Raw genomic sequence first — 27,680 nt, forward strand, 5'->3', positions numbered from 1 at the left:
ATGTCACCACCCCAATGTAAAGAGCCCATACTGAGGTCGAGTTCTGGTGGCACTACAAGCACAATCTTAAAATTAGGCTAATTGGTAAAAAAATACTTTGAGATAAAATTAGCAAATAATAGGTTTTAACCACACCGTATCAATTAGTTCCTATAAAGTAAACTATCGTATATATTTTTAACCTGTAGGTGAGGAAAATTAGACACAAGTAATAAATAATCTGATTTTATTTCATACAAAATGCACAGTTCTAAACTTGATTATAGTTATTTGTATATACAACCATTACGAAAAAAATATACACATAATAGGCGTATATGTGATAAAAATCAATCTTTTCTTATAACTAAAAGACGATGCACGAGTTTAACAAAACTTAAAGCAATTAACGTATGTACTTAAAAATTAATACCTACGGAATTACTGGTCTGTGGAGTATACCCTACACGACACGAGAATATTTTTGAAGGAGGAATCCCCTAGATCTATTAAGAGGAAGAAGAAGTATATTTGGTTTAAATTATAACTGATACATTGTATATAAAACTGGTTTACAATTGAGAAGAAACTTGTCTATAATTTAGTAAAATCCATGCAGTTATTTATTTTAGGTTGTAATTCCAAAACTTATAAAAAGATTCTTGTATTAATTTGTTTTCAGCTCAATAATTAGTCTTGAGTAATTAAAAAATAGGCTATATTTTTAACAACTTCACTGCAGCTCTAAACAGAGAAATAGTATATTTAAAAAAATTAATTCATTTGTTTTGGATAATATTGGCAACCTTATGCTTGAAATACATTTTACAAGAAGTGTCAGTATTCCCAAAATTATTATCATTTTGAATACTAAACATAGTAAAAATTATAAGTAATAAAAGTCATGGTTTGAAAATAAAAGGACTTTGGATAACTAATTCACTTGAGAACTATAAAAAAAGCAAAATATTTTTTCAGACACTTTTGTAAGCCCAGTTCAAATACCGTGATTCAGAAAATAATAACTTTTCAAGTGATTGAAAAAACTTTTATACATTTTGTTTCATATTGGTATTTTACTAAGCATAGAATAATTTTAATTTAATATCAAACAAAATATTTAAATTAAAAAGTTATTAACATACATATGCTGTACTAACAGATTAGTATTATTAGTAATTAGATGTCCTAAAATCTGAGCTTGAGCAAGTTAAGCAACATTTATTTCTTTATTAGTTCAATATTTAATTACTCAAATGATTGTCATATTAATAAAATAAGTTAGAATATAATAAATTATTGATTAATTGAATGTTATCAAAATGCTTTTATTTTACAAAAGAACAAGATACGTTTTACTAGTTTAATAAACAAATTACTTAATATGATGGACATAAGTGTGCAATGGTTATAACACATTAAATAGTGAGTGAATTTAATGAAGTTAGTTTATGGAGCACACATTTTTAAGATTAATATAATGAGAGTGTCAAAACGGACAGACAGTCTATATGGCTAATGTCTTTTGTGAAGCTTGAAAAAGTTTTTCGTTATTTCGTTTGTACTTGTTTTCATAAAAATATTGTAAATGACATGGATATGCATATTAAATTGTAAACGATTATTATTTTATTATTTGAATATACAATAAAGCACAATACTTCTTCTTTCTTATAGAACCTAATAATGTTACTTTATTTATATTTTAAATTCCCCTTACAACTCGAGCATAGTTCTAGGGTTAAAATATAATAAAACTACTAATTCACTTAATGCCATTGTTAGCTGTAAAGAGAAAAATGTAGTTCTGATACTCCACTATCACAGTTTAAATATCAAAAGTATTAAATTTTAATTACTGATTACAATAAAAAAAATCATATTTTCTATGAATGGTGAAAACAAAAGTTTGTGCAGAAAAATTAAAAATATATTAGAGCTACAAATAACATTATTTTTAGTTATGTTGCATGGTTCAACGTAGCTGCCTCCCTAACCCAAGCTGTTAAGTTTAATTTATTATTTATAAGCTTAGTTTAAAATAATAGTTAATTTTATCATATGAGCTTGGATGTTGATCAACTAAACCAGTATACAACATTCCAAATAAAACTAAACCCTAAACTTTGTCATTACTCATCTGTCTTACAGACTACTGTGTGTGTGCGGGCACCTCTAAGAGCACCACCCCTGATACATTATGCAAAGAATTCTCAAACCTATGTCATTCTAACATTGAACAATCTGTATTTATGAGATGTAACTAAAATCACACATTTTGTGTTTCTAGTAAAACTTCATTCAGCATCTTATTTGCTGTTAAACAACTAGTCATTGTAAAGAGTAATAATGCAATTACAAGAAATAATTTAATTGAATTTTTATTGTATTTTCCATGATCAATCATATTTCTTCGTATACAGTAAAAATATATGTTACTCAAAAACCAACTTCCTTTAATGTGTACCCTTACTTGACTGTAGATAGGGGTAATTTTTTTTACTTCAATTATGTTTTAGGTTCTAATATCCAGTTTCATTTCTTTCATTTTTCTTTTCTTTGTGAAGGAAACAGGATTTTTCCGGATATTTGCCAACGATCAGTGAAACAAAAAAATCAGCAACACTGTTTCACAATCCTTCCATCGTTAAAAATAAACTTCAAACAAAGGATCTGTTTTTTTTTTTTTTTTATATAGAGAATTCTACCCAGGTTTGCAGTTTTCATGTATACACCATTGATTTCTATTTAAAAAAATCTTCCTATACTTTCTTTATTATTTTTATTTATTATCCCCAGGATTGTCTTTATCTAGTTGAAATAAGAATCTATAGCTTTAGGCTTGTTTATGCTGTTTTAACAATGGAGCATGCAGTTCCCAGAAAAAAACCTTTCTTTTTGTTCACTAGGACAAGAAGTTGAGGAAACTGCACTATTACTAGAAACTAGCATAATCAGGAGGGAGAGGAATTGTTAATCAAATCACAAAAATAAAACAAAATAATAAACAATTAACAACATTTTGATACAGCGGGAAAATTTCTAATGATTGTTTTAGTACAGAACTATCAAAATCAGTATCTGTCATTTTATAAAAAAACCTGCCAGTTCTTAACAAAATGAACTAAGTTATGATTGAAGCTGACAAAGAAATCCAGGTAATAATATTGTCTGTTTGTTATTTGCAGCTAGAACCAAATCCCAGGGAGAGAGATGAAAATGTCACCTGGATAGTTGTTGGCATTGTGTTCTTTATGCAACAACGCTGATTATAACCTGCAAATGCTATATGGGAGAATGTGTACAAAGAACAGTTTGCATTATATTTTTTGTGATATGAAATATGTGTGTCGAACTTTAACTGACCCACGATACCAGAATCTAGTCCTTGAAATATAACGTTATTAAAAAGATTCACAATGTATCCATTACTCTGATAAACCAACACTTGCAAGACAAGGAAAAACACTTACAGAGCTTTTTATAAAATGACTAGAAGTGTTTTGAGTGTCTCAGGTCTAGGATACATCCAGTTGCCATCAAATGACTTGTGAATTTATTTTGCAATGCAATGTAAAATTGTGAAAGAACAAGCAGTACAGTTGAGTAATGACAAAGATTAAATAAAATAACGCTGATTTTATGAGCATATTTTCCGTGAGCCACCGGACTCTCCACAATTTTTCTGATAAATAATCATTATGTCAGGAATTGACATTCTTATTTTACCTTATTAATGAATTCTGTATACAGTAAAACCTCCATATTCCATCACTTTAAGGGTCCATAATATAATGCTTTTAATTAAAAAATCACTGCCTTAACATAACTTTCATACTATTTAGTTTCCTCTAGGTTTTCTCACTCAGTAAGCCTACCAGGATACAAAGAGAAAATTGCTTCAAAAACTAAATACGTGGTGAGTATGAATATGAATTAATGCCTCAATAAGGCAAATTGAAGAAGACTCAGATGTTCTCACTATTTATCTACCAAAGCACATTTAACTGCCATTAGCTTAATTAATTTTTTGCACAATCTTTTCCGTATACAATATAAGACATGCTTACAAAGTAAATTCAGTTTCAGTTTGGTAACGTGACAATCAAGTGACTCCTCTCTGTCGATTGACTCTTCTGCTGACAATGGAGTACTATGGGTCATCAAAGTTCAAAGTAAGAGAAACAGGATAAAATGAGAGAACATTTTGCAACAATGTAATGAAACTTCAAACAAATGTATATGACAAAGTTAAGAACCTGTCTTTCTTCATGATCATGAATATAAACATCAGATGTGTAGTAAATTATAACATCACAAGACCATTTCCACCGACCAGAACATCAGTCACATCAAACAGTTCAATGACCTCTCTATACAAATATTTCTCACACACAGTTTGACATGAAGGTCATTAATAAATAGCTTATCTTACAGTACAAGTCGAACCTGTTTTTTCAAGAAGTAAATGAAAATAAAAATAACTTTAGTCCAAGAAACCTATAGCAACTATATATACCTCAATACACATTACACCTGTGCAACAGCTTATGTCTTTAACCATCATGTTATAATGCAAAGATCATGCGAGTTAGGAAAATAATTATCAGCCAATACCAGTAATAATTATTAATTATTACTGTTTGACACAACATCTTACCACTACTCAGAAAATATATACTGATACTAATCAGCGTATGAGCAAATTGATGAAATAACTACATTAGGGACCACGAAAGATTCCAGTTGGTGACGACCAATAGAATGAACAGGGCTGTGCGACGGTGTCACATACTAGGTCTGCGTCTCGGCACGGTACGCGGGGGCTGACACAAGTGTTGTCATATTTGAAAGAAAACAGTTACTTTTCAATTGTAGAATAAAGTGGATTCTTACTATAGAAAACTTTTATGATATTCTCAATTATCAGTTGCAATATTTAAATCACTGTGAAAATAATTTTACGTCAAATATAGTCAGGTATTAAAGGTACAATCAAACGTTTATAAATTTATGAGAACTCAGTTATGTAGTTCTCAGGTGTATTTATTAACGTTTTTACCTAATTGAATTATTATTGAAAATAACATAATTCTACTATGTGATAATTTAATACCATTATTCTAATTATGTATCAAAATACTTGTATTTTCTAACTATTAAGTACAGGAAATTAATGTTTATGTGTTATTTTTTGTTTTCTTGTTAATTTATACTATGTCTAATTTAATACTAGAATCTTTAATTCATGTTCTTGGTAAGAGGCTAATGCAGTGCAATAACTCCTTTTAACCCATTTATCTCAACATGTAAAAGAGTTACAGAGATGCACTTTTTTAAATGAACATAAAATTCAGTTTTTTAATAAATAGTAATTAATTTAAGCCTGCTCTAACATTTCTTTTAAGCGTAATAGTTAAGTACTTTAAGTACTCTGCACCTGCACCGCTTGTGGTTACAGTAGAGAACAAGTTTGGCAACATCAATTAGTCTTCATTGGCTCCCTCAACTGCACTTTTTGCTGATCCTACGCTATATTGATATCGCTTATACAAACGTTTATCAAGGTTATAGAAAAGCTTGTATTGATTAGATGAATGAACCAGCTGAAAATAAATAATATACTAAATGAAAAGCAACATGGTTTATGATGTGCAAGTCAACTCTGTAGCTGGTAGCTGTCTGCAACACCACTGTTGTAATGGTATTAGACTAACTTGAAGAAGGTGACACAAAAACATCCATTCTCTTGAACCACAGTATTTTACTCGTTGACTTCTTATCCATAATCATCTTGAAAGAGTCATATCATTATGTATACAACGATCACTGTGTATACTGGTTCAAAAATGTTCAACTGGAGAGAATTGAATTGAGATAAAAGATATTAGAAAAAGGAGTTGATCAGTTTATAAGATGCAAGGAGCAGATCATAAAAAGAGGCATGTCTCAGGGATCAGCCTTGACCCCATGCTTTTTATCTTATATATTTTATCTTATTAGCAGATTCTGATCTATTTCAATGACTACAGTACTCATTAACGTATGCTGACAATAATTTTTCATAATGTCAGGAGTATTCTGAAACACTTGAATTATTATCCAACATAGCCCTGAATATGGCAGTATAGTACTTTACTAGAAGTTTCCTAGTGTTAAATCAATCAAAAATCACCACAAACCCAAATCACAACATATCTTGACATCATTTTTGATGAAACCTTAACATGAATTCCCCCTTATTGATAATTTATATGAAAAATTAAGTGTTGGGCAATAGAGAAACAATTAATCATGTTATATTTTAAAACTTTATGGGATCTTGATATGGGAAGGATCATAAGTTGCTAATGTAGAGAACTAAATATTCAAACTATGTTATACCATGAAAATGACAAATTTAAGAGGTTTTACTGTAATTAATTTTACTTGTTATATTAAATTGATGATGTTCCATAAAGGCAGAAAAATTATTAAATCATTTTAAAATCAGAAAACATACTAATACCGAAGTAACATAATAAATTTCTTAAAAATTAAATGCAAATTTAGATTTGTAAAATTTATTTTTAGACTTTTTCTACTGTCTACAGATTTATGTTTTTAATGTAATGTTTGTACAGATTAACAATTACATACCAATATTCAAATCTTATTTCTAAACCCAGAGATTATACAAAAAAAGTTAGCAATAATATAAGAAATTTTATATCAATTAAATAAATAATAAGTACAATAGATAGGATTCAATTATGTAAAACAAATTGAACACGAGTAAAATAAAAATTTTAATGCTACGTTTCTTTAAGCACTGAGATTCATAATTATGTTCAAATATCAGGAAAACACCTATGATACAACATTGTTTCCAATTTCGAGTTTTGATGTGACAAACTGTTAGTTGAATATAGTAGCATAAATAACATATTGGAAATAAAATCAAGTAAAAGACTATTCATATTACAGCTTCTACTTAATGGTATAGAACCAGCGCAATAAATTAGCTGACTGTTAGAAATCAGATTATGTGACTTAAATATAATTATAACAATCCACAACTAAATAATTAGTTTCAAGCTAAATGCACAACTAAAGCTAGTGGCTCACAGAAAATGCAGTGGAATGATGTTTTGCAAAACAAGCAAAATCAAGCACATTCACTTTGGTTGTTTATTATGTAGATGCATTTTAAACTTTCATGACAACATTGATAAATTGTCTTCAGTATAATTTCCGTTAAATATGAAATAAACCTAGAAACTGAGAACAGCATCCTGAAAAATAAAAAAAAACAACAATTTAAAAGTCACCACAAAAAACCTGCTTTTCTGTGCTGAGCCAAACAAATATAAAATTATCAAAACAACAATTTAAAACAGTCTCAACAAACACTTTATAATGATCTAAATCGTTACATAATAACTATCTGTATTTGGTTTCAAACAATAATAATTTATTCAAGCCTACTCAATTGGTATACTTAAAATTTTATTAATATTAACTTGTGTATAAATAATGATCAACAAAGTGTATAAAATTAAAATAAATAAAGTTTATTATATAAGCGATTGTTTGTGGCTTTGATTCCTCAATAAGCTCTTCATAGTACAGTTCAAAAGGTCTTCCGATGTATCGCACGGCGACCCTCCTCATCAAACTCACGCTTGGACACCCACATCCGTTTGAATGTGTCGAGAGATGCGAGGATGGAGCCGCCGATCCACGTCGAGTACAGCCGCTCCTGAGGTGCTGATATCTGGAGAGCAGAACAGAACAGTCTTAACATGCAAACTGAAAACTGTTGTTGGTTCTAGCCAAAACTAAAAACCCACCTTTGGAACCTAAAGAACACTAAATTTACCACACTGAGTCACTAATATTTAAACAAAATTATCAGTACGCAGAACGTGATTTTGTCTTAAATGTATGATAAATCCTTTAATCCTCAATTACATTCACCGTATAAAATATAAGACATTTATTTTATTATTTTGAGGATATAAATCTATTTTGATTGTAATCGGTACTTTTTATCTAATGAAAACCAAAAATATATTATAAATCTTTTCAACAATACTTTCAAATGTACAGAATCAGCATTTAAATATTTGCAAAATGATGAAAACTGTGTTCAATGCTACACAGATCCAATACAGAATGAAGAATATCAGCAGAGCAGCTCTGCTAACAATCAAGAGGACCATAACGTGGAGAATCTACACTGGAATAACAATAAATTCTTCAAAGAGGGAATTTACCCATCCAGCATAAATATATCTAAAGTCTAACCTAAATTTAAATCCGGAGACGGTTCAAACGTTGAAAACTATAGGACTATATCACTTGTTCCAACTTTCTCATAGGTATATGAACAAATAGTTTCCAAGAGACTCGTAGAACACTGTACGCAATAGTCTACTGGGCGCCAACCAGCATGGTTTCACAAATAAAAAATCAACTACAACAGCAATGAGCAAACAGGCCGAATTTACAATAGACAACATTAAAGATGGCGAGCTCACAACAACAATTTATTTTCCTTGATTTTACTAAGGCATTTGATTGTCTTAGTCATGAACTTATTGTAAGGAAGTTGGAAACCCTAGGTGTGAGAGAGTAGCAAAGAAGTGGTTTCAAACCTATCTGGAGGGAAGAAAACAACTTGTGGGACTCAAGCATACAGTTCAAGGTGTTGTACCGTTGTTTACTCGTATTTTATATAATACATATTTTCGCAACCCTGTTAATTTTTAACATCCAGAAGTGGTGCTTTTATGTTTATTTGCCACAATTAAACATTTAAACAAACTTTCAAAACTGAGTATTCATTACTAGGACCTCAGCGGTATCCAACCCCAAGTGTTTTGTTCATGTTGGTCTAATGTTACTACAGAAATAAGATCAAACCTCTTGCTAATTCAGAGTAGTGCCACAAGAGTTGGTTCTAGGACCAGTCCTATCTTTTTATTTATAAATGATATGCTCCAACAAATAAGGTGGCTGTACCTCGCCAATGTATGCACATGACACCACTCTGCTGTTGCATGGAAAATTGGAAGACACGCTAGCAGTAACTTCTTACATAGGTCTTAAACATAGCATATGAATTCTGTCGAGGAAATGATCTGGTGATAAATCCATCAAAAACCAGAAAGGTAGCATTTGGGAAAACAGCTACATACAAGTCATCCTAGATGTTAGGATGGAAACAAGCAACATTTTTGGGTATCTAGGTGATCTATGGTGATTACGATATGACCTGGACACCACATCTTGACAACCTCAGCAAAAAACTCAATACAAATCTGTATATAAAAAAAAACAAACAAAATCATTAAGCAGCAAGGAAACAGCAAATATATGGATTTGAAATATGAATTAGTTGTTTGGAATGGTACATCAGCAAAAATCCTCAAAGAATACTGCTTTTGAAAAAAAAAAAAAAAAAAAAAAAAAAAAAAAAAAACTATTAGAGCCTTGGTTGTAATTCAATACCTAGAATGCAGAAACTTTCAAGGATCTTAGAATTCTTACAGTTGCTTCATTGTACATCCTAGAAGTAATTTTTGTAAATAACAAGTCTCTCCAAACAGTAAAGTTGATACATTTTTTAATGAATTAACTTGATGTTGACATCTGGTGTGAAACTCCACCTCCAAAATTTCTATATCCAAACTGAAAATGGTAAACTTTGGTTCTCTGGGCAAGGATGATGTGTGGTGCGGAGCTTTCACACTGACGTGCACCATAGCTGGATTTTTCATTTCACTAAATAAAATGTTCTACAATATTTGAAAGCTACTATCTACATAGCTGATATCTAAAAGAATACTTACTTTATATAAGCAAACATACCTTTATTTTTATGTCTTTAGGTGCTAATCTTCGTACTTCTGATAGTAGTTTGTCTCCAAACCCCTAAAAAGTTAAAGTAAATAATGATCAGAAAATAAAACAAAATACAATCAAAAAGGTTTAATTAAGAAACTGTGTTTTATATGTGACAAAGAAACTTAGAACTTTGTTTCATAAAAATAAGCTTTTGCAAGAATTTTTTTAAGACTTCAAACTGCAAACTCTTCTTAACTCTACAGCATGTACATGATTCCAATATGTTTAATACATTGTAGTACAATAAAATACTTCTGTAAACGAAAAATGGGGAGAAACAACGTAATAATAACAATAAAAAACAAATTAGACACAGGTTATAGCACCAATGTATAGGCTAATCAACTTATCAAAATGCAATACCGACATTGTGTTTAATACAGCACAAATACAAATAAGCAACAAAAAACGTAATATGCCACAAGATGTCACTATCTAACTATGTACTTTTACATGAATTATTTATTACTGGAAATGGCATATCTTCATCACTTTGATAAAATACTGAAATTATTATCAGGATGAATAAATTTAAACTCACTCTAATATATATTAAATGTTCCTAAGATTTTTAAAGGGATTTATCAAAGTAAATTGTGAACCATTCCATATATTTGTTAAATTAAGCTTTCTTCTTCATTGAAGTTTGTTTAGGCAACACAAAAAAAACTTTGTTAAAAGAGTTACTAAGATATATTTTTTACAGACAATTTAGGAGACAATGAAACCATCTCCATATCAAGAATTGTAGTAAATTTAGAATGTACTTCTTTATTTATTTTTTATCTATGTACTTTTTGTATAAGGAAACGAAAAAGTTTGTAGACTTCTGGTCTAAGTAATAAAAACTAATTATCTTGGTAGAATCACAAGATTTTTGGCTCAGCGTTAGCAAAGCCTGTTACTTAAGGGGCTGTATAAATTTCATTCCTGTCTGTGTGTGTCAGTCTGTACCATATCTCGGGAACAAACTGACCTGTACACTTTTTGCATGTAACTTAACAGGCAACATAGAGTTCGGTTATGGCCATTCCATGGGACTTGACTGTATGTTAGGCAAACATTCTTACATTGGTCTTACAGGTGATCATGAAAGCGATGAGAAAATTGCAGAGAAACAAATTTGTAAACAAACTGAGTATAGTCATATGACATATTATAGATGTGATATAGTAACACATGTAGTTTTAACTATCCAACATGATAGATCTTTCCATGAAGATCTTGAGAAAGATTTCATCTGTAGACTTAAAATTTTGCATGAGACTACATAGATAAAAATCGAGTTTTATGATGGTGCATGTCAATCCATGAGATTTGTTTGGCTGAGCATATATTAAAGCCTGTATGCTGGGGATGTAAACATTTCTTTTATATGATAGTCTGGTTGCCTGTCTGTCTGCGGGACATATCAAGATATTAAGAATTAAATAAGCTATAGACTTGAAATTTTGGATGGAACCTCAGTGAAGTTTGTTATGAGACACATGTGGTGTACTCCTATCTTGTATAATTTAAGAATATAGACTCTTTAAAAATCCTTCACAACCTTACCTTTTAAAACATTGTCAAAAAAAACAAAAATGGGGGAGGATTTCTGTTGTGTAAACACAATCATATACGCATATAATCACATTTGTTTCCTTTTATAACTAATACTGAACAACATGAGAAGACTCTAAACTAAGTATCTGATTCCGTACATCTAGAGCTCTTCTGATGTTCCCCTCCCTCATCTCCCTGTGATGGTTTTCGTTCCCCTCCCTCATCTTCATTATATATAAGGTACAGATAAGAACAAAGTTCAAAGGAACATTTGAATAGTTTGTTATTTGAATCAATTTAGTTTAATTTAATTTATTTTACTGATTGTATGCATTAAAAAAAGTCAAACTCAGCCTAAGTATGTCAACAAACTAATGTGCATGACTCACTTTGAATAGCGTTGAACCACCAGACAAGACAATGTTCTGGAAGAGCACCTTCCGTAGGTCCATATCAGACTTCTGGATAGCATACAACAACACCTCGTGCAAGCCCTCATACTCCTCTCCGATGAGATCTGGTCTAAACAGAACCTCAGGAGCCCGGAACCTTGCTGGCCCTATCTGTAACCACAAATATATTCTCTTATCAAGTTTAGTAAATTCCACAACATAATAATAAACTTTACTTGTACAATGTACATTCCTTGAGAATTACTACTGCATCAAAACAGTGGTATTATTTAGGTATTATATATATATATATATTTATTTATTTATTTATTTTTATTTATTTATTTATTACATGAACATTAAGAACAGTAATTTGTCAAGTTACAATAAGTAGAATTAAGGAGATGTGTTCATTAATTCCAGGAACTCTTCTATCTTGTACACAGGATTCTTCAACAGGAATTCTTTAAGCAAGCTCTTCAGTCTGTTGCCAGTCAGGGTCCGGAAGTGGTCTGGAAGGGGTTTTTCAGTTTTTGGCCTACGTATGACGGTTTTTTCTCGAAGAGGGCTGTTCTATGTTGGGGTAGGACGAATCTAGAGGCATGGCGTGTGGGGTAGCTGTGAAGGTCCATGTGAGTCTGCAGGTTTAGTGTGTCTGCATATAAAATGGCTTCATAGATGTAGAGCGCAGGTACTGTTAGTATGCCTAGGGTCTGATAGGCTTGACGACAGCTTTGCTGGGACTCCAGGTTTGCAATTGTCCTAATTGCCTTATTTTGTAGTACGTACAAGTACTCTCTTCAGATTTCCCGAGGAGCTTCCCCAGATTGTAAGACCATATCTAATATGCGATTATACTAGAGCGTAGTATGCCATTTTTGCCGCTTCCTGAGTGCCAACCCATTTAATGCGCTTAACAATATAGACACCAGTGCTGATTTTATTGCAGATGTTGTTTACATGGTTTGCCCATGTGAGTCCATTATCTAGAGTTATTCCTAGAAACTTAATCTGATCAGCCACTGTTACATTGGGGATACTAGTGGGTAGAATTTTTTTTCTGCTAAAATGTACTTGTGTTGTCTTGTCAGGGTTTATTGCTAAATCATTTTGTTTACTGTAGGCTATGGCTTTTTGAAGAGATGCAACAGAGTTATTGTACAATTCTTGAGCTGTGTCATTTTTTAAAAGGAGGGTTGTATCGTCTGCATACATTATGCAGCTGGTACTGTAGTTGTGAATTAGAGCTGGGAAGTCGTTAGTCAACAAAATGAATAGAATAGGTCCCAGCACGGATCCCTGAGGAACTCCTCTTGTTATTGGTTTAGGATCTGATCTGAACATGGTAGTAAGGCCAGCTGTAGTATGTTGGATGTCTACAACTTGGGATCTCTCTTTAAGGTAGCTGACAAACCATTTGTTTTCTAAGCCTCTTACTCCTAAAGTTATAAGTTTTTAAGAGATCAGCTCATGTCCCAAACAGTCGAAAGCCTTGCTGTAGTCTAAAAATAAGGCTGTTACAAATTGTCCTTCATCTATGCTGTCGATTATAGACTCAACAAGGCTTATGATGGCAGAAATAGTTGATTTTCCTTTTTGGAATCCATGCTGACAGTCAGTAATTAAGGCTTGATTTTTGAGATGGGTCATTAACCTGTTTAGTACTATTTTTTCTATAATTTTTGAAAAAGTTGAAATTAATTATATGGGCCTGTAATTTTTTGGGTCGGTTTTTGGTCCTTTTTTATGCTTTGGATATACCCTGGAGACTTTCAGTTTGGTTGGAAACTGCCCTAATGAGAAAGATTTATTTATTATGGATGTGAGAGGGGTAGTTAATTCTTCTGCACAGTGTTTTACGGTTTTTGATGAGAATTCGTCTATGCCACTGGATGGTTTGTTTTTTAAGCTATGTATGACTTGATTTACTTCTTTGCATGTTGTGGGAGTCAGATAAAATGATTGTGTTAAAGGAGTGTTTGAAGGGTTTTGATCCTCTTCCAGTCTGCAGCCTCCCAATTGTTGATTGTTCTGTTGAACTGTTACTTCTGCTATTTGAGTAAAGTAAGTGTTGAATTGGTCAGCTACCTGAATAGGATTGTCAACAACTGTATTGTTGATGTTGAGCGTAGGGCAGTTTTGACTAGGTTGTTTGGCATTTCTTTCTGTGTTTATAAGATCCCATACAGCTTTTGACTTATTGTTAGAGGTAATTACTTTCTGTGCATTAGCATTTTGCTATAATGTCCTTAGTGTGATGTCATACGTCTTTTTTATGTTTACCATTGTTGCTTTGTCTTGTGCCTTTCCAGTTAATTCATAGGTTTTCAGGGCCCGTAAGTAGGCAGCTTTGATCTCAGCTGATTCTCGGTCATAGTAGTCAATAGGCTTGCTTTTTGTTTTATTTTTGTTCTTCCTTTGTGGGCAAGATATGTCCAAGGCAGTTCGCAGTGCTCCTTCGAAAGTGTTAAAGGCTGATTCTGCATCTTCGGCATTGTGGACAGCATCCCAGTTTTTTATGGAGAGCAGGGATTTCAGCTGGTCAAGGTTTTTCCTACCCATTATATATATAAAAAGAGTGTCAAGATTCCATTGATACCTCCAATTTAAGAATTCATCAATTGTATAAAAAGGATGGTGCAGAAACCACCTTTTAACTCTCTCCTCATGGCATCACAACTGTTCTGAGATTTGATGCTTTCAGGCAGGGCATTAAAGAGCTTGGATCCCATGTAGGATGGCTTCCCTGAATACAGTGCCTCTGTGTACTGGTAAAGTAAAATCTGCAGCCCGACAGGTACTGTGTGTGTGTGAGTAGTTCTTCACCCCTTGTCAAGTTTTTGTTGTATGCATACATTGTCACTTTGAAATACTTGTATACACCACAGTGATTATGTGAAGCTCAATAAAGGCGTTTTTACAAGTTTCTCTGGGCTGGACACTTGCTAAAATGCGGATACGCTTTTGTTTGCAGACTAAGGGTTTTCTGTAGATTAGTTTTGCTAGAGTTGCCCCATGCTGAAAAACAGTAGCGGAAGTGAGATTAAAAAACTGCATAGTAAGAAGTTGATACAACTTTTAAATCACTATAAGTGATTTTTAAGTTGATATAGGAGTTATTCCTTTCTAGAATATAAAATCCTATGACCAGCTTTTTACAAAGGTTGTTAACAAGTGCGGTCCAATTATAATATTCAAGTATTTAGTTACATCCCATGCTCAGTGGTATTTGTTGTATGCCTCTTTAAGAACAACACCATAAATTGAGAGTTAATAATTAAAGGCTCAATTAATGTTTTGTAAACCCTTACAAAATTGGTTATTAGTTATTACTTTTAAAATACTTAAAAAGGAAAGCTTAAATTTTAAACAGAAAACCATGTTTTCTCTATACTTTCTTTTTCATAATCCACAATAACACACAATATTTTTTTACTCAAATACATGGATGAATCACCCAATTAGCAAAAAAATATTTCCGAGGTTTTATAGGTGTATATTTTAATGTGGTAGATGTATGAAGAGAGAATTTAACGTGTAAGAGAGGTTGTCAGGACCTGGCTCCGTCAGGGATCTTCTTTAGAAAAACAAACTATAGGTTGTTGCTGTGTTAGTACTGAACACCCATCTCCATCGCTAAGTGAGCTGATACTTCTAGGCCATTCGGAGTGCTGTCACTGAGAAGGTTGTTACTAAATACAATGACAGGTCCTAGGATGAATCCCTTTGATACCCCTCTTTAGACTGGAAGTGATTTGGACCTCACTATTCAAGTACAATTCTTTTCTTTGTATATTAGTTCAATTAGTTGTTACCTGTTCAACAGATAACTCTCAAACCATCTAGCTGATATACTCAAGTATACTAACCGCTTCTAATTTATTCTTACTACAGATGCGCATGACCAAGACAATAAAAATAACAATGAAAAATATTATAATGTTATATAACAACATTAAGTTGTTTTATTAATTTCAAAACTGAATACAACATTTTTTAAATAGAGGTGTTTTCTAGTAATATCTTATTATTGAAAAATAATTAAAATTAAATATACATGGGTTTTACTAGGAATTAAGAGGATATATCCAATTAATTGAAGATAAAAACGTTTAAAATTTATAAAACGTTAAACTTTAAATTTAGTTATTTATATAATATACTGTATAAACGTCTTGCTAAAATCTAGTAGCAAGGTTTTAGTTGGTTTGCCATCCTCAAGTTGATCAATTATCAAATCTACCAGGTTATCACAGCAGTGGTTGTAGAATGTCCTTTTATGAACCCATGCTGATATTTATCTTAAAAAGGCGGTTTAGGAGTCTGGGTAGAACCACCTTCTGGAGAATATTGATATCAACTATATTGGGTGGTAATTTTTTTTAAAGATTACTCTCTTTACTTCATTAACTGTCACAGAGTCTAAAAACAAAAATTGGGAGTCTCTTGGTTTAGGGTAACTGACATAGGATTTGGTTTGATATTTGCAGCAAGAGCATTGTCAGCTAATTTTATGAACACTGAGTTGAAGAAGTTAGCTATTAATTGTGGATCACCGATAACCTCACTCAGTGAACCAAGTAATTCTTTAGAGCCCTTACAAGTTTTATGTTTCCTATCCTGGTTTGTTACTGACAACACAGCTTTTGATTTATATTCAGAGTAAGCAATTTTATTTGCAGATATCTGGAGCCTCAGAGGTTTTAGTTTTAGGTCATAATTCTTTTTTGACTTACAGAGCATGTAAAAATGACGGCCAATATTATTAAAGATGTTTCTAGACTTCGTGGCACCCAGGCAAGCGTAGCCCCTTCACCAACATAAATATAAATGTTATTCATATAGCTATCTTACCTTAAGAATTGCACTTATGTCTACTATTTAGAATATTGTTTTCACACCTGTATGCTCATAATTATCAGCCTTATCCAATTCCATATCATAATACTAATAAGAGTAGGCTGTGCCTGTGTTATTGTTAAATGTCCTTCCTCAGCCTAAACCAGGGCACTCCCTCCCTCAGCCTATAGCCATGATACACAGGGCTGCTTGCCCCGGTTGCAGCCTATTCGATGACTTCTCCCTCTTAGTGATTTGGGAATACATGACAAAAATTGGAAAACACCAGAGGAAGCAACAATTTGGACTTTCACTTTAATGTCATGGTTGATTTTTACTGCCTTAACATTCCTGGTATTCCATAATAGGTAAACAAAATCGGATCATCTATAGTTTTGACATTGTAAATGGAAAACTAATCACAGTAATAGCATCAATGTAGAGATGATGAACTAATGAAACAAGTGGACATGTACAGCAGCATTGTGGCAGCAGCAATAAAATGAATTGGTACTTACTTGAGTCATAATTAGATATATTGACCATCCTTATGTTACGTTCAATGAAATGGTTATAATAGAAATAGAATTAAAAAAAGTAAAGACAGAGGGAGGAAGAAGAATACAGCCTCTACTGTTAACATTCTTTCTTGCAATCTCCACTCTTGCCATTGTCATATAAGAACATCCTCAATTTTTGTTACTTTCAAAGTTTATTATTTAATATAATTATTTTGTAACTGATGACTGACTTACATCTAAAGTACTTCCATCCGGTAATATGTACTGATACTTTTCAGTCTCTGCTGTCTCTTCTTTTTGAGGGTTACTTGATAAATAACACGCCTTTTCTTTGATAGTTCGTACTATTTCAAACTCTGCCGTTGTTCGGAAGTTCACTCCTTCTTTTCTGAGCAACAACCTGCAAACAACCATGCATAGGGACAATGAATTAATAAGTGTTACACTCCTCTTAGAGATCGACTTAAACATCCATTATATCAATCATTGAATAAAAATCAGTAGCGGAACTGAGTTTGAATAACTGATTAATCCAGATTCTTTTATATATCTCATGCTGGTAAAACTGCAGCTAACACAGATACAAGAACCAGGCTGTCTGTACTAAATTATAAATACAAATGATAGTATAATTTGAAGAGGTTAGGGGAAAATTTACTTTGTCCCTTAATTTGTAACCTAGTTTACATTAAATTTAGGCTAGTATCATCAAACATCATATTACGCTGAACATGAATTTAATATGTTCATATAATATAATATGTTCAATTTATTATGTACATAGCATAGGTTAAAATATAAACATTAGCTTTAAAAATATTCACAATATATGAAGAGGTTAAAATAACTGAAAAAATAAAATAATGAAAATATACAAATTGTTTAAACACCCTCCTTATTCATTCTCAAGGAATCCCATTTTTTTTTTAAATAAAAAGCTCCTCAAGCTGGTACAGTCTTTTCAGAACTGTAATGACTTAATCTGCCTTTGGATGATTTTATATGGTTACAAACATTCCAATTTGATAAGGGTCAAGTTTAATCAGAACGATTACTGTGCTTGACTTGGGTATCTCTAAGTGAAACACCATACATGCTTAGTAACCTTTGAAGTGTATTAAGATGCCTTTGTTAATCTGTTAAATGCAATAAAAGTATTTTTGCATACTTGAACATCAGTTGTACCAGAATCAGACTTATTCTAACTCTATAAAAAAAACTTGCAGTCATTAGAACGTGGATTGTTTTCATCTGCCCTCGACCTATGCCTTACTACAGGCCAAACAGTTATGAGGCTGAGTGTTCCATGGTACTGGCGTTTGCTTGTGACAATAATTTCATTGAAATTGATTATAAGGTGTCTTGTTATTTTTGAAACAATTAAATCTGTTACACAAGCATTTTTCACCAAGTTCAAGACTGTTCCTGAAGTCGCTTGGCAGCATCTTTTATTCTACGATAAGATTTCCTTTTCTTACGATTATCTAATTCGTTTATGAATTCATCACCTACAGTATGAACATCCATGGCTATAGTCCTCCTGCTGAACAACACTAACACATTTACATTAATACACTACAATAATTACAGTTTCAGTAATGAACTATAGTTAAACATAACCTAAAAAAAAAAAAAAACAAACCGGTCAGTGAACAGTTGGATGGAGGATATTGTTCCTACGTCGCTTGAACAAAGTACATTTCCCCCCTGATTACCAAAATTAAAACCTGCTAAAATGATTGAGAAGGTACGTTTTTCCCCTGGTGGTTTTAACTGAACAAAACAACATTGTTCAAAGAACAAATATCTATCGTTAACTCAAAACTGGAAAAAAGTGTGGACAAATTACATTTTTCTTCTGACCTCTACATTTGGTTATTCACATAAAACTAATAAAATAAAAAAGTAATTGAAACAAAATTTGATAGAAAAAGTTTAGAACACAAACCTCAAGTACTTAGAAACATCCCGGCCAGCGATATCTACTCGCATGATGCTGTGAGGCATGGCAAATCCTTCATATATAGGCACAGCGTGTGTTACTCCATCACCTGAATCTAGCACCACCCCTGTCGTCCTGCCAGTAGCATATCTGGGAACCACATACCATACATATTGGTCAGCATTATACCATCATATTTATGCTTGTATTTGACATTTGTTGACCATTGGTTACTATAATTCAGTTTAAAATGTGGTGTTACATGATTGGGTACTATGTGTAAATTTTGCATACATTACCAGCTATAATCTACAACACACAGTCCATTGGACGTGGAGCCTGCAGGTGACAAACTTTTAAATTAGCACTATTAACAAATTGTTTCTAAGATATGATGGCACTTGACAATACCAACTAGAATATGAAATCAGCTCCTGGCATAATAGCTTAATTTTAATTAAATTTGAATGTATTTAAAAATATAATTTAAACGTGAAACAATAAATGAACTTTACTTAACCTTCCAAGCACTGTCTCGATCGGGATAGTTAGAGTGCCGTTTCCAGTGCTACTGTCACTATTGCATCGGTTCACTAATTCCGTTGTTATTACGTTAACTATTTTCATATCTAGATATATTTGATAAAATATTACTCAGAATTAAATTCTCTATCAAAATATGACAGAATTAATATACTTATAGATTGAACATCGACAGCTGTAACCGCTAAGTCAGCTGTATGAGTATCAGCCTGTCTTTGATATAATGACATTTCTATTACTTCTATCCTTTGAAATAATGGTCTAATGTCTGTAATCACATATACTTAGGGAATATTTAATATATATGGATGTTAATTTTGGATTATCAGTATGAAATGTACACAAGCACTAAGTAAAAAAAAATAAAAAGAACACAAATTTTCAAATATTATTTAAAGACAGCCAATAGACAGATTTTAAATAAAGGTATGCGATTTAATTTATTTTTATAATATTCTCCTTCATTTCATGAGAAAATGATGTATAGGATTTCAAATAAAAAAAAATTGAAAAAGCTCATTTGTTCCCTGTGTGCGAGACCATGTTCCAGTAGAACATTTTGCTAAAAGACTGGCAGATTAAGCTGAAATTATGAAAAGATGAAATTATTAGTTCTTATCCCATTGGGTTTTACTGTGCTGCTGCATTTTCTAGATTGAAACAAAGAAGAGGTGGAACCTGTACATTTGTTACTAACAAAATAAAGACAAGGGAATGTGATTTAACAAAATGTTGTGACGAATTGCACTTAGAAGCAGCAGCGACAACTATGGATGAATGTAAACTATTGTAGTTTCAGTACAACACTCTCCCAATGGCAATCCACAAGAACTTTTATTTGTAATAGAACATTTTTTAAATTTTGTTATTGGTTGGAAATACTACAATATTATAATAGGGACGACTTCAATAGCAAATTTCATATTACAAAAACTACCAAACTGAAAAAGATTTTCTTAACATTTTAAGACAGTTTAACTTTTTCCCCTGAAATAAAAATGCAACTAGATGGAAAAACTGCCTCAATAATGTTTTTATTTTTAATCAAAATTGACGTGTTTCTTCTGTAATTACTTTATCATTTCCTTATTCAGATCATGAGGGGGTACTAGTTAGTACATTTCAAAAAGATAAATCTACTGACTCAAGTATCTCACAACATGTAAATAGCATTCAAAGCATGGTATTACGTAAAAGGAATATTGAACCACTCTCTTTGTTTTTGGGCTCTTATGATTGGTCATCCTTATTTGGCGAGTATACTGAAAGAGGTTTTGCAACACTGTTTACTAAGATTTTTGACGTTATTGTGCATAGTTAAATCATTAGAAAGTTGTTTCAAAGATAAATAAAGAAAGAATAGAACGTGAAAACAAAAATAAATAGGATTGGTACACGCCTGAATTGGCTACCTTGAAAGAAAGGCTGCTCTTATTGGATAGATTAAGAAAATGTACATTTAACACAAATAATATAAATCTAAATAAGAGTTTTTGTCAATTAAAATTTAACTACAAAAACTCTGGCCCAACTCTGGATTTTCTGGGCCTAATCTAAATTTTTTTGGATTATATCTAAAAAATCGCAAGCAATTGGTTTATAGTAATGGTAAATGGAAGAAGCTGTTGTGGAGTGGGAGTTCCACAGGGCTCCGTCCTAAGCCCCACTCTTTTTAATCTATATAAATGATTTTCTGTAATCTATTAACCCGAAAACACTACACTACACTTCATGATACTACACTTTTTAATGTCAGTCAAAATGATCTGGAATTGTTAGCAAACAATACATTAGAAAATGCATCAAATTCAATAAGATTTTCGATATGGGTTAATTTTATATGGTAACTGTACCAGAATTTCAGAAGTATTAGTATTATGAGAGAAGGTAATAAGGGCTCTTAAATAGTTTGACTCTAGAGAGCATTGTAAACCTCACTTACTTCAAAGATTTTCGTTTTTAAATTGTTATAAATTTTATTCATATGTACACACACACAGATATGTAAACACCACAGTGCATAAGAATCGTAGCACCAAAATATGGAGAAAACATAACCTCTTTACATAGGAACATTAATAGAAACATTATAATTTTGAAATTTGTATTTCATGTTCTATTATAAAAATTCTCATTTAAATTATATGTAAAACAATAGATGTCCAAGCACATCAACTAGCTAACTCTTATTTTTGAAGAATTATCTAGCAGTATGGAAACAACATTATAAATGTTTCTCTGTAAAGGAGTTATGTTTGTTCCATATTTTGGTGCTATGATTCTAATGCACCATGTTAATGTAAGTAGTTAATATGATTTCTGTGCTTATGAAGCACAAATTGTGGTTATGTCACTTCTCAAAGAGATTTTGAAGTGTGCAAATAGTAACTTCTTACTTAAGCATATAACTTTAAAAGTTTTACAACATAAAATATTATTGCTTGTTTACGTGTTTATTTTGATCAACAATGACAAGAATTGCAACATACATGCAGTGAAGTATAAGGCTTTCAGAATAAAAAATTGAGAAAATACTCACAAACTAAGGACAGCCTGCATAGAGACATAGAGTGCAGGCACGTTGAAAGATTCGAAGAATATCTCAGCCGCTTTCTCGCGGTTGCGGCGGGGGTTGAGGGGGGCCTCCGTGAGCAGCACAGGATGCTCCTCAGAGAATGTCTGCAGTTGGTCATTGCTATATATGTAGGTCCATATCCTCTCCATGTCATTCCAATCCGTGACAACTCCGTGCTCCATGGGGTAACGGATACTAAGCAGACCCCGGTGCTCCTCAGCCTTGGGTCCAACGAATAAGTCCCCCTCCAGTGCACCCGCCATCACCCGAACATGCTTCGGCCGGCCAATACTATTAGGAACAGATCTATTGAATGCTTCATAATGTAAAAAACAGTCAATGTAATTAATCTAAACCCTACTATTAAAATATTGGTAATTCTCAGCTTTTGCAAACAACTCATTACATACAAATTTAAACTATTACTGAGTGAGAATTCATGGTCATCAAAAACATATTGAGACAGCTACTACAAGAAGCTTAACAATTTCACTGTAGTCCTACACTAATTGACATCTAATGAGGACTGTTACTACTTTCACCATAAATAATTTGCCATTATCAACAGGATGTGTGGGCACTAAATATCTTTGGTATTTTTTTATATTGGATTTGTGTACTGTTACGTGGTTAGCTTAAGGATGATTTCTAATATTTAACTCATTAAAGACTTACTGACAATGTACCATTGATGATTGTGATGTTCTAAATTACTTTAATCATTTAAACGTAACTGCATGAAAAAGCCTAGCCGCCAATACATAATTCATAATGACTTTATAGCTCATGACTTTTAATTTTGTTTCATTTAAATCTTTGGTTGTGATGATTTTATGTAAACTAAATCAATAGATACCTATAATTTTCTTCTCTTTGCAAATTTTATATGAAAATGTGTTTAATTGGACGGAATTTTATATTCTCAGTATGAATGGTTTATTTCTCATGCAATATAAGTGAAATTTTACATGCTTGTATTCAATTAGGTCCTATATAGAGATTTGGTATAAAGAAGTTTCTTTACAGAAAATTGTATTTCATTTTAGTAAACAACTCATACAAAATAAAAAAACATTCTTTATATTCGATAATAATATACACAATGTTGTTCTTATCCTTAAAAATGAATTTATTTTCAGAATTTTGGTATCAATATAAAGGTTTGTTTATTAAGTCTTAAAACATTCCCTTTTTATCCTACAGTTATTGAACAAAACCGTTTGAAAAATGAATTTGAAATATTTACAAAAGTACATATAGTTCCTACAGATGATATTTAAAATCAGTAACTCTGACAAAATTTAATTTTGTACGTTTAAAAATTTAAAAAATTGCACCAGTGGTAAATGTACCTGACACCATTACTGTTGTCTTGAGATAAATACCTAAAGATTTCACAAAGTAAAATCACTAAAACACACAGTATTACATCTAACGCCATATATAATTTGTAAAGTAAATTTTTAGTATTAGCTGGCAAAAATAAAGATTTTTTGAAAAAACAAAATTTAATAAACACCATTTTTGGAGGCTCATGAAACAATCTAATACTATATTTTGTTCTAAAACAAACCTAGATCTTGACTAAGTTTAATTACATATTTATTCTAACACTTACTAGTTTGGAAAGCAACATTTAGGTATTTGGTCTCCAGCAAAACCAGCCTTAATTACACCAGAACCCTGAAAATTTACATCCAAAATTAACAAATTTAATCAAATAAACTTCACATCTACAAATAAGTTATCGACTTGGCATGCTTAAAAAATAAAATATAAAGCTTAACTTAGTAAAGGTCTATTCGACTTGTATTGTAAAGGCTTTTTGTAAAAATTGCCTTTTATCACAAAACGGTCATAAAATATTTTCAGATATTTCAGACAAACAGTTAACTAACCAACTAAAATAAAACAATTAGAGCCTGAAGTATACGTTTTGTAGGTTTTTTATAAAACAAATAAAATGTAATAAAAAAAAAATGATTTGATCATACAAGGAATTGTAAGGTAAATACTAGTATCGAATGGGATCGAAGTCTCCATACTCAATTTAAAATATTTATCAAATATTCTGACAAAGACTTACTTAAAAAAAATTAATCTCTGAAAACAAGTTACAGTATATTCTTTCAGTCTACTAGTCTTTTATTACAAATTATGTACATTAATTACCGGCACATCATAATTCAGCCTGCACTGAATATGTAGTTTAGTTTCAGCCATAAGACGTCATGAGGACTGAACAACATGGACTTATGTCTGGACAACTACTTCTACCAATTTTGTGTTGTTTGAACATTACATGCAATCTTCTTTCCAAGATGGTTGTCTAGTTCATAGTATGTACACTGTCTTTTCAAAGGCCTCTAATGCTGCCAGTCACCAGAATCTCCTTGCCAAGTCAGAAGCATATTATAGCCTGGTACTTCATATATCTCGCTAACAAATAGTTTCCTCTTTGTCAACTTTACTAGTGAACCCTTTAGACCTTTTCTAGTTTCTTCTGGAGTCCCCAGGAATTATTCTTTCGCCCACCCCTATTAATTATTTATATGAATGAAACTGTTAATCACATTACTGTTAAATATTTGTTCTTTCGTTATTGGTTGAACTAATCTGTAAATTTCTGTCTGTATGTATGAACAATAAATTGTTGAATGAGCTTATCCATAGGGATGAAATTTGGTACGAAACTCTACTCTACACCGTTATTGAAAATGATAAACTCAGTCAATTCTGAGTATTTATTTCTGTCTATCAAAAAACGACTCTGGTGTTACATTGGTCTTATCGGTAACCAACCACAGAGTAGCCACTGAAAACCTCTTTTGAAATTCCCGGTCGAAAATTTCCGATTCTCTAGTCTATTTTCAAACAAAAAACAATTTTAATACTGTATTCAACCCTTACACCAAGTTCAACGGTGACCAGCTGTATTTGCAAGAAATGCCAAAAAGCTGTAGAAAATTTTGTCACAAGCGATATTAGTTGAATTCGGTGAAGAATTTCCACTAGCATCTACTTTAAGCTACTTAGTTTTTATCTCTGTGTAAACATAACTTCATGTATACCCAATAACTTTCCTTTCTGTGATGTTTTCGAAAATACATGTATTCAATAAGGAAAAATCAAAGATAATACTTAAATACCAACACAGCAATACCATGGGATAGACTGCAGTCCAGCATGGTGGATAGAGGTCTGCGGTGAACAAACTTTCAGTATGAGGCGATTTCAACGGTACACACCGTTTGGTCCATCAGGGGCTTCATATAATACTTTCTACTGAACTCTACTTCATTAATATATCCTTTTAGAGAGGTGGGAGCAAGTCTAAGAATACCATGCTACTTCAAAGTAAATTGCTGATATTCATGGAAATGAATACATTTAAAATTACAAGTCATAACCTCCACCTTCTCCTTTTCAATAATAGAAATAGTGGATTATAAAATAAGCTACCAGAATACATTCCATGTACTTAACAAGGTATGGACATATTTACATTTATAGCTTACATAATCTATTTAATACATTTACAGTTAGTGATGTGTATAGGGTTGCATACATAGGGTTGCCCAGAATTAAGAGACACATCGGTTTTTGCAAACACTTGGAAACTTGAGGAAAACTCATAAATAATTAAGAAATGATAACAAACATTTGGAGTAGAAAAATAAATGATAACATAACAATATTTAGAATAGAAAATGGAAACTTTTTGCACAATCTATATGTTTTCTTCTGGGTAGCAATTTTTAACTGCTTTCAGGAAATGGTTGAACGCGTCATCTTCAAACAATTGTATACCCCTCTTCAGAGTAAATATTCACAGAGATGATCTCCAAGAAGGTCGGCTGGTTTGCTACTTATCAAACTGTTCATCAATCCATACAAAACTCCCTACAAAACAACAGTTAAGCCAGATATCGTACTTCTTGATGGGCTGTGTAAATCCGATTACACTCAAGAATTAAAAAATAGTATGTGTGATTTGTGGAAAAAAAGTACAATGAATAAAACTCACAATGTTGCACAAACTGTTACTGATTTTTTGTATCACTGAACAATGGCAAAGTCCTGAAAAATCTGGTTTCCTTCACAATCCTTCCATCGTCAAAAACAAACTTCAAATAAAGAATAAATATGTGTTGTTATCACAAATATCCTAGTATTTTTTCAAAATCTACAAGAAAGAATAGGCCTATATATTTTTTTATTTCCTATAAGATTTTAACTATGTAAGGTAACAAACTTCTGATTGGAGTAAGATTTCTACTACCAGGATTAAGCTTAAATGTACGCTAAATAGTAGCTATGCACTGGTTGTAGAGTATTAGCATTATTCAAGGCAAACATATCTAATTAAAATTGTATTATAATACTCCCAGAAGTGTAGGCTATTATGACAGCTGCCAAAATGTGTTAAAATTGATTTTACACATCTTTAGAAACCCAAAACAGGAAAATAAGGTTTACACATATACAACAGATTATTGGAAATTATTTTATGAAGAAAAAAAATGTGTTATGATAATTTTACAAAATATATATAAAAATAGGAACTGACAGCCTCAAACCACTTTATAGGTTACTATATGCAGTCAAAATTCAACATTATATAAATTAATAAATGGTGATTTATAAGTAACTTACATTATCAATGACTACAGGTTGATTGACCACCAAATCATAAGGTTCCATACTATAATATTTTAAAATTAGAAAATTACTCCACACCTCACAGTACTAAGATTTTAAGGTTGGCTGCTTCCAGTTTCCAGTGAATCTCTTCACTTCTTTTGATCTTATCTTCTTCTTCTTTTATTTCAAGTTCAAAGAGTAGTAATAAAACTAACTAGTAGTGGATATGTATAAGTGTATATATTATACACATTCAGAGACACATTGTCTAGTTACTGTGGCAAAGTCGTCTGAATGTGTCTTACATACTAACTGTTCCTGTATAATGCCTGTCTAACGCCTGATGATTGTTTTCATCATATTTTGGATCTTGATGCAACCCACAACCTTATGTAATTAAACTTAGTAAAGAATTGCCGCAATGTCTGTCTCGATCTGGTATTCTCGTCGGACCATGACGCTACGGTTGCTGCAGCTGTCGATCTGCTGTTGGATGAAAAGCATCCTGCTCTATCAATTTGGTTAAATCGCCAAACAGTGTCTGTGAAACACGAAACTAAAACTAGGCTTGACTGGTGGAAATGTGAACTTAGTGCCGTCTTTAGCCGTATTCAGGAGCGTGAACTTTACGTTTTTAGATTGATTAATTCATGCTGAGGCACAGTTCATGGACTTTTGCACATGGCTTCGACTTCTCGTAATTGAGCACTCACCTACCAAGGTAGTTTTAATCTTCCAATTTCCTGCACTGGTTTACAAACAAATTTAAGAAACTCATTATCATGAAAAAGACCACACACATGCATTTT

At 32.0% G+C, this 27,680-nt stretch overlaps 1 protein-coding gene across 1 annotated transcript; it reads right to left on the minus strand.

The window, feature by feature from the left end:
- Positions 1–209: 209 nt before the first annotated feature.
- Positions 210–27,024, minus strand: LOC124371786 (beta-centractin). Its single transcript, XM_046830133.1, has 8 exons — positions 26,884–27,024; positions 23,846–23,910; positions 22,192–22,518; positions 19,116–19,259; positions 17,402–17,567; positions 11,805–11,978; positions 9,835–9,897; positions 210–7,735 (listed from the first exon to the last, which is right to left on the minus strand). The coding sequence occupies exons 1-8, from the start codon at positions 26,929–26,931 to the stop codon at positions 7,592–7,594; spliced, it is 1,131 nt and encodes a 376-aa protein (XP_046686089.1). The 5' UTR covers positions 26,932–27,024; the 3' UTR covers positions 210–7,591.
- Between the last annotated feature and the right edge of the window lie 656 nt (positions 27,025–27,680).

Source organism: Homalodisca vitripennis, chromosome 1 (genome assembly GCF_021130785.1).
Source record: "Homalodisca vitripennis isolate AUS2020 chromosome 1, UT_GWSS_2.1, whole genome shotgun sequence".
NCBI lineage: Eukaryota > Metazoa > Arthropoda > Insecta > Hemiptera > Cicadellidae > Homalodisca > Homalodisca vitripennis.